The sequence below is a fragment of the Mobula hypostoma genome, chromosome 1 (assembly GCF_963921235.1).
Source record: "Mobula hypostoma chromosome 1, sMobHyp1.1, whole genome shotgun sequence".
Taxonomy (NCBI): domain Eukaryota; kingdom Metazoa; phylum Chordata; class Chondrichthyes; order Myliobatiformes; family Myliobatidae; genus Mobula; species Mobula hypostoma.
Window position 1 is genome coordinate 142,937,129 of NC_086097.1, and position 9,545 is coordinate 142,946,673.

A 9,545-nucleotide genomic window follows, 5' to 3' on the forward strand; every position below is an offset into this window, starting at 1 on the left:
TACCCAGATAGGAGGCACTTGCAGAAAAGTTGAAAAATTCTTGCATTGTTTTTGATCAAGAACAGAAACTATACATGATAATATCCAATAACTCATCCTTACTTTTTTAAAGTACTGAGATAGGCTAGCACAGCCTGACTGACCTAAACTAAAATGTATCAAAAAAATTTATACAACTTGGTTTAGGCATACTGTTTTTAATATGGATAACACATGACCTCTCTGTCTTTATAGTCTCTTTTGTTATTCAATTGAATCCAAATGTTACTTGAAGAACAGCATTTGATATTCCAATTCAACATATTTCAGTCATTAGGACACCACAATGTGATTAGAAAATGGTTTTCTAAATCTAACCTCATCTATTCACAGGCCTGTACAACTCAGGCTGTGCCTCTTTACTCCTTGTGAAACAGACAACATTGGAAAAGTTTCATTTATGTCTGTATTTAGCTATTCTCAGAAGATGGTAATTGTTTTCTTTTGCAAATGATGCTCAAGGAAGTCAGCATACAAATAATTAGGAAAGTAAGTGGAAGGTTGGCCTTTATTGCAAGAGAGTGGAGTAAAGGCAAGTCATTCAACAATTGAATCAACTGTTGGGGAGACATACGTTTAAGGGATATACTTGCACAGGAAGCAGTTGAGGAGATAGAAAATACAAAACAAAAAGAGAAATTGTTGAAAATAGCCAGTCAACATTCTAATTTTATTCCAGTTTTGTCTAGCTCTGATGAAAGATCAAAGGTGGTGACAGATTGCAGATGATCTTTCTGGAGGAGATGTAAATAAAGGAACTGAATGAGGGCAGGAGGAACAGATTAAAAGTAACACTGGAAACACATTGCTGAATATCTGAAATGGGAGGGGAATGCTGGAAATACCCAGCAGAGCAGCAGCATCTGTAGAGTTAGGACTTTTTTTTTGTCAGAACTCAGAAATTCTCATACATACTGGAAAGGTTAGTTGCCTGAAATCGTTGAACTCAATATTGAGTGCTGAGGGCACTAATATTCCCTAATTAGAAGATTCAAAGATCAAAGTAAATTTATTATCACAGTACATGAAATCATATACAACCCTGAGATTCGTCTTCTTGTGGACATATACAGTAAATCCAAGAAACACAATAGAATCAATGAAAGACTGCATCTAGCAGGGTAGACAACCAATGTGCAACGGACAACTGTGCAAATATGAAATAGAAAAAATAATAAATAAATAAGCAATAAATATCAAGAAAATGAGATGAAGAGTACTTGAAAGTGAGTCCAAAGGTTGTGGGAACAGTTTAGTGATGGGGCGAGTGAACTTATCCCCTCTGGTTTAAGAGTCTGATGGATGAGTGGTAATAACTGTTCCTGAATCTGGTGGTGTGGGTTCTAAGAACCCTGTATCTTTTTTGTCATGGCAGCAGCGAGTAGAGAGCATGGCCTGGATGGTGGGGGTCCTTGATGATGGATGCTGCTTTCCTGCGACAGTGCTGTATGTAGATGTGCTTAATGGTGGGGAGGGCTTTACCTGGTGTCATTACGGAGAAAGCGTGGCAGTGCCTCTATGTTCTTAGAAGTTTGCGAAAATTCAGCATGTCATCTAAAATTTTGACAAACTTCTATAGCTGTGAAATGGTGAGTATATTGACTGGCTGCATCACAGCCTGGTATGGAAACACCAATGCCCTTGTACATAAAATCCCTCAAAAAGTAATAGATACAGCCCAGTCCATCATGCTTAAAGCCCTCCCCACTATTGAGGATATCTACATGGAGCACTGCTGCCATCAGGAAGAATGTACAGGACCCACATTATTCTAGCAGGTGCAGGAATAATTATTACCCCTTAACAATCAAGCTCTTGAATCAGAGGGGATAATTTCACTTGCCCCAATACTGTAGTGTTCCCACAACATATGGACTCACTTATAAGGACTCTTCATCACATATTCCTGATATTTATTGCTTATTTATATTTTTTTTCTTTTTGTATTTTCACAGTTTGTTGTTTTTTTTTGTACATTGGCTGTTTGTTCATCCTGTTGGATGGAGTCTTTCATTGATTCCATTGTGATTCTTGTAATTACTGTGATTGCCCTCAAGAAAATGAATCTCAGGGTTGTAGATGGTAACATATACACTAACTACTTTGATAATAAGTTTACTTTAAACTTTGAGTTTATGTTAAATTTAGTTTGAACAGTACAAGAGGCCAGAAAATTAACACCAGTCTTTATACCTGTTCCCTTCATATCTTCCCAGGACCCAACACACTTTCCAAGTAAAGTTTGTATGGGTACCTGCTGCTCATGCTGCGGCCCTGTCTACATTGGTAAAACAAAATGCACATAGATGACCATTTGTGGATCACCTCCATTTAGTCATCAGGACGACTTTGAGCTTCAAGGTCCCGTCACTTTAATCCTTCAACTCACTCTCATTCTGATCTCTGGTTTTGGTCTCTTGCATTGTTGTAATAAAGACCAACATTATGTTTGAGATACAGTATCTGATCTTTCGACTTAGCATGTTACAGGCTTTAGGACACAACACTGAATTCAGTAATTTCAGAAAGCCTGCTTTTTTTTGTATTGGAAATGGTCAATTCTTATACAAAAATTCAATATAAGTAGGTAACACTTGCTTATATTTTCTCTCTTTAAATGCTGTGAGATCGCCTGGACCCCTGGATATTTACAGCATCTTTTTATTTTATAGTTTGATCAATTGGATCAAACTCCTTCCCTCCCCTCCAATTGGATGTGAAATAACTGTCAGTTCTAGCATTCCCTTTTCTCTTGCCTGTCTCCATTCATCTCCTGTATCTGTTTCTCTTTTAGATACATCATATGCAGTTGACATTCATTTTCCAATATCATCTAACACCATCATCCTTTGTTGCATTAATTTTTCCTTAGGCTCCAAATTATCACTGATTCCCTTTTGTTTTCTCCACTCCTTCTCACCATCTTCAGTTCAATAGAACATGCTTACTTTCTAACTGATAAACACAAGAATGTCTGCAGATGCTGGAAATCTAAAGCAACACACACAAAATGCTGGAGGAACTGAGCAGGTCATGCAGCATTTATGGAAATGAATAAACAGTCGGTTTCAGACTGAGACACTTCGTCAGGACTGACTTGGAAGGGGAAAGATGCCAGAATAAAAAGATGAGGGGAGGGGAAGGAGGCTAGCCAGCAGGTGATAGGTGAAGCGAAGTGGGTGGGAAAGGTAAAGGACTGGAGAAGAAGGAATCTGACAGGAGAGGAGAGTGGACCAAAGAAGAAAAGCAAGGAGAAAGGGACCCGGAAGTGATAGACAGGCAAGAAGAGGTAAAAGGCCAAAGTGAGGAATAGAAAGGGTGGGGGGAAAAGAAGAAATGTTTTTATCAGAAGGAGAGATCGCTACTCATGCCATCAAGTTGGAGGCTAACTACATGGAATATAAGGTGTCGCTCCTCCACCCAGAGGGTGGCCTCATCTTGGCACAAGATGAAGCCATGGATCGACATGTCAGAACAGGAATGGAAATCAGAATTTAAGTTTTGGCCACCAGGAAGTTCTGCTTTTGGAGGATGGAGCGTAGGTACTTGATGGGTCTCACCAATTTAGAGGAGGCATCGGACACAGTAGATGACCGCAGCAGATTTTCAGGTGAAGTGTTGCCTTGCCTGGAAGGAATATTTGGGGCCCAGAATGGAGGTGAGGGAGGAAGTGCCTCATGAAACTAAATGTCTCAGGTTACTGACTGGAATAATAACTGACTTCCTGTCCACTATGTGATGCTTCCTAACTTGGTAAGTATATCTAGCATTTTTCTGTTTTTGTTTTACAAGTTTGATTCTTGAGATGAAATGGTTATCTGAGAAGGAATGTTTGAATGATTGGTCTCTAGTTATTCTAGTTTCTAAGAGGTGATCCTGTTGAACCACAAGCTTCCAAGGGTTTGGCAAGGCAGATGATGAGAGGATGTTTCTACTCATGAAGGAAATGTGGAACAACAGGCCGAAGTTTCAGAATAAGTGGCTGCCCGTATAGGATAGAGATGAGAACAAATTTCTTCTTTTAGAATTCTCAACTCCAAACAACAGTGGAACTAAATCACTGGACATATTCAAGGCTGACATAGACTTTTCTCAACAGGGGAAATCAAAAATTACAGAAAGGTGGAGCTGCGAGCAGATTGAAATGATCTAGTATTTCATCGATTAGTGGATCAGTCTCAATGAGTCATCTGGCCTATACAGGTTTATATATATTTTTTGTGTTCCACTGATTTTCTTATGCATCTGCCAAATGGGAATGGTTAAGTTATTTATGGAGTATGAGTAAAATTAATGCAAGAGCTGTAGATCAAAATATTTTTATATCTTTAGTAAAACTTTCAAAGCACTTCACCAAAGCATGATCAGGTATCAATTTTTCCAAATCAAAGTTCAAAGTAAATTTGTTATCAAAACTACATATATGTCACCATATATAACCCTAAGGAAATGAATCTCAGGGTTGAATATGGTGACATTTATGTACTTTATAATAAATTTACTTTGAACTTTGATTCAGAAAAATTGATATCAAATCAGTGAAGACATTAAAGTTGGTGAGTATGAAAATTAGATCAAAAAGAAAGGCATTAAGACTAGTAGATTCATTTTCACAGTAACAAACCTGCCATTCCAAAGTTGGGGGTAGAAAGACAGGGATATATTGGAGTCCACAATTAAATGAAAATAGGGGTAATACTGTAGAGGATTGTAGGATCAAGAATAGGATGGGGATGAGAACAATGAAAAATCTGAGCGCAAAAAATACTAAATTTGATTCACTGATGAAACAAGAGCAAAAGTAGCAAAGAAAACAAGATAATACTACCTTCTCTTGTCTGTGAATTATTGGTAAATTAGTTGAGCTTTCTTAACAGATCGATTGTAACACATTTGTTTTAGAATGCCTGCCAGGCTTTCTAATGTATTAGAGGACATGAATGACCAATCTGAAGAACTGTACAGGTCAATAAATCTAGCCTAATTCCTCATTCCAGCAACGCAGCTTGTAGTGGTTACTTGAAAACAAACCAAAACCGCTTAGATACTAAACGCAGGGGATTGATACTGTATGACGTGCTATCAATCTAGTAACCAAGTTCCAATGTTGAAGTATACATTTGATCCTTTATTAATAAACTAGCCAAACAATTTTGAAATGATAAAACAAATGAAGCCAAAACTAGCGATTTAACAAAATAAACAGTATCAGTCTATTAAATGTACTTAAGCGTATTTAAATGGTCAACAAAAAAAAGACATCATATCCGGCCCACTCTCCAGTTCTACCCAAACTAAACTTGTCTAAAGATGAAGCATGAATATGTAACTAAACTCTTTGTTTCTACCATGCCTCCACCCATGCAACTAACTATCAGTAAATGCGCAACACAAAATACAGTGCAGATAGAAAATAGATATATGGCTCATACACGGGTCACAACTCCTTCAATACACATCCAAATACATTCATATATGATGAGTGTTCCTGATTCTACCATCTTTACAGGCAAATGTTACCCATCTCCCTTTCAATGTTTCTACTAGTTATTTTAAATCCATGCTCTGTTTTTTTAAAATTCTCTCCTAAGGGAGATTGTTAATTTTGCATTAAGGAGGTGCCAATCAATATTAGGGAAGCTGAAGTCAACAACCTTGTTATTTTTGCATCTCATGAAATCTGCTCCTCAGTGCCTCTGTTGCTGTTGGGCGGTGGGGGTGGGGGGGGGAGCCTACAGAGTGCTCCTGATAGAGTGATTGCCTCGTGAAATCTGCTTCTCAGTGCCTCTGTTGCTGTTGGGCAGTGGGGGTGGCGGGGGTGGGGGTAGCCTATAGAGTGCTCCTGATAGAGTGATTGCTCCTTTTCTGTTTCGGACTTCAACCACACTGACTCAGTAGATGACCCCTCTATGGTATCACCCTTTTCTGTAGTTGTGATACTTTCCCTGATTAACAATGTCACTCCCCTACTGTTTTTACCTCCCTCCCTGTCCAAGTGAAACATCTGAACCTCGTAGCATACAGCAGCCATTTCCTGCCCTTGTGACAGCCACGTATCCATAATGCCACAGCACTGTAGTTTCAGATACTACTTGCACTACAATAGGCACATTTCAATCCATCCCATTGACTCCAATTCTGCCCTATCCTTCCTCACATTCTCTCTACATGGTTCATCTAGCTGTATACCAATTGCCCCATCCTCTGACCAGTCATTCTACTTCCCATTGTCATGCCAGACCAATTTAAACCCTCCCCAATAGCTCTAGCAAATCTGCCCGCAAGGATATTGGTCGCCCTCTGGTTCAGGTGTAACATGCTTTTGTACAGGTCATACCTTCCACAAAAGAGATCCCAATGATCCACAAATCTGAAACCTTGCCCTACGGTCTTCTGACTCTTCCACCAATCAACCTCTAAGATCTTTACTTCATCCCTCCCATTCCAGGTTTCACCTATCACCTGGTTTTCCTCTCTCCCCTCCTCCCACTTTTTAAATCTACTCCTCAGCTTTTATCTCCAGTCCTGCCGAAGGGTTTCGGCCTGAAACGTCGACTGTAAAAAAGATTACTCCCCTACGCAAGTTCCTCAGCCACACATTCATCTGCCAAATCATGCTATTCTACCCACACTGGCACGTGGCACAGGCAGCAATCCAGACCTTACTAACCTTGAGGTCCTGCTTTTCAGCTTCCTACCTAGCTCCTTATATAATCTCTTCAGGACCTCATCCCTTTTCCTTCTAAGGGCCACTCTTCTTAAACTGCCAACTGCCGAATAAAGTATGATATCTCAAGCCCACCAAAAAGTTCCACAAGGCCCCACTCATGTTTTTATCTGTAATAATTCAACTGGATTTTTATCATTATTTTTCTTTTAAAATTTAACCCACCATGGTGTTCTACAATACTCTTACCTCATTGTCAGAGAAGCACTCAATCATATCTGTGGCAAAATTAGCTGTTGTCCTGATTCTTACAAACACCTTCACACCTGTATTTTTGCTGTCCATGTTATACTGAAAATGGAATGAAGTACAAACATTAGAGAATGAAATATTAGGTATTCTTCCAGCTTCAAAACTCTAAGACCAGTGAAGCACCAGCTGTACTGTCAATAAACCAAGCCTCAGTGACTTAAATATTTATTGTCTCGAGTGGTTAAATTGTTAAAGGTCTCAAATACAGATATATTTAGAAACATAGAAAACCTACAGCACAATACAGGCCCTTCTGCCCACAAAGATGTGCCGAACATGTCCTTACCTTAGAAATTACCTAGGGTTACCCATAGCTCTCTATTTTTCTAAGCTCCATGTACCTATCCAGGAGTCTCTTAAAATACCCTATTGTATCTGCCTCCACCAGCATTGCCAGCAGCCCATTCCATGCACTCACCACTCTCTGCGTAAAAAAACTTACCCTTAACATCTCCTCTGTATCTACTTCCAAGCACCTTAAAACTATGCCCTCTCATGTTAGCCATTTCAGCCCTGGGAAAAAGCCTCTGACTATCCACACGATCAGTGGCTCTCATCATCTTGTACATCTCTGTCAGGTCACCTCTCATCCTCTGCCGCTCCAAGGAGAAAAGGCCGAGTTCACTCAACCTATTCTCATAAGGCATGCTCCCCAGCCTAGGCAACATCCTTGTAAATCTCCTCTGCACCCTTTCTATGGTTTCCACATCCTTCCTGTAGTGAGGCGACCAGAACTGAGCACAGTACTCCAAGTGGGGTCTGATTAGCATCCTATACAGCTGCAAAATTACCCCTTGGCTCCTAAATGAAGGCCTATGCACCGTATGCCTTCTTAACCACAGAGTCAACCTGCACAGCAGCTTTGAGTGTCCTATGGACTCAGACCCCAAGATCCTTCTGATCCTCCACACTGCCATGAATGTTATCATAAATACTATATTCTGCCATCTTATTTGACTTACCAAAATGAACCACTTGACACTTATCTGGGTTGAACTCTATCTGCCACTTCTCAGCCCAGTTTTGCATCCTATCAATGTTCTGCTGTAAACTCTGACAGCCCTCCACACTATCCACAACACCCCCAACCTTTGTGTCTGCAGCAAATTTACTAACCCATCCCTCCACTTCCTCATCCAGGTCATTTATAAAACTCACAAAGAGAAGGGGTCCCAGAACAGATCACTGAGGCACACCACTGGTGACCGACCTCCATGCAGAATATGACCCATCTACAACCACTCTTTGCCTTCTGTGGGCATGCCAGTTCTGGATCCACAAAGCAATGTTCCCTTGGATCCCATGCTTCCTTACTTCTCAATAAGCCTTGCATGGGGTACCTATCAAATGCCTTACTGAAATCCATATATACTACATCTACTGCTCTACCTTCATCAATGCGTTTAGTCACATCCTCAAAAAATTCAATCAGGCTCGTAAGGCACGACCTGCCTTTGACAAAGCCATGCTGACTATTCCTAATCATATTATGCCTCTCCAAATGTTCATAAATCCTGCCTCTCAGGATCTTCTCCATCAGCTTACCAACCACTGAAGTATGACTCACTGGTCTATAATTTCCTGGGCTCTACCTACTCCTTTTCTTGAATAAGGGAACAACATCCGCAACCCTCCAATCCTCTGGAACCTCCCCCATCCCCATTGATGATGCAAAGATTATCGCCAGAGGCTCAGCAATCTCCTCCCTCCCCTCCCACAGTAGCCTAGGGTACATCTCATCCAGTCCCAGTGACTTATCCAACTTGGTGCTTTCCAAAAGCTTCAGCATATCCTCTTTCTTAATATGTACATGCTCAAGCTTTTCAGTCCGCTGTAAGTCATCCCTACATTCAATGGAGCAAGGGATATTAATTCAAAGATACAGAGGGCAATCTAAGTTAAGAGAATATTTGAACATTAGATCCAACACAAATTATTTCAGTAGCCACATCTTTTTAAGATGCCACGAAGATCTGGAGACTTGTCATCCAAAGCTCCAATAACGTATACGACTGCCCTGGTGAATGTAGCTTTCCTATGTATGCCGCCTCCATCTTCCAATAGGAGTATAGCAAAAAGTTTTCCGTATGCCTTTCCACACCCCTTCTCACTGAATTATGAACAACTAAGCCCAGATAAAGCCAGTCTATATGAGTTTAGGATAAGATTGAAGAAGTGTTACCAAAGTATAACTGCTTTCTCTCTCTTTCGCTCTTTAAATTGAAGTATTGAAGACCTCGTCTCCCTCCCCTTCTTCCTCTGGCTCTCCTATCGCATTCAGAGAGCTCCAACTTGCCGCATTGGCATTGCCGGGCCAGTGATACCTTGGAAACTATACCCATGGTAACGGGGCAAGAGTGCTCTGCCATAGTGGATCCTCGCTGGTCTCGTTCAGTGTTATTCACGCGGGTTCCATTAACAGCACGCGGGCGGTCTGCTTACTCCTCTGCTCTCAGAGGTGACCACGGTTCGTTCCCCAACCCGCGTGCTGAGCGCACGCTGGCGACCGTTGCCATGGCACGGTCGC

General features: G+C 40.8%; 1 protein-coding gene across 2 annotated transcripts in view; it reads right to left on the reverse strand.

Annotated features, from left to right (window-relative positions):
* Positions 1-9,299, reverse strand: part of kif9 (kinesin family member 9) — a 103,194-nt gene extending 93,895 nt beyond the window's left edge. For both annotated transcript variants that reach the window (XM_063057188.1, XM_063057198.1), the window contains exons 1-2: positions 9,201-9,299; positions 6,956-7,057 (exon numbers count right to left, since the gene is read on the reverse strand). Coding sequence is in view for 1 of the 2 variants with exons in the window: in XM_063057198.1 (XP_062913268.1) it covers positions 6,956-7,051 (96 nt within the window). In the remaining variant the exon portion in view is untranslated. The remainder of the gene's footprint in view (positions 1-6,955; positions 7,058-9,200) is intronic.
* Positions 9,300-9,545: the final 246 nt, after the last annotated feature.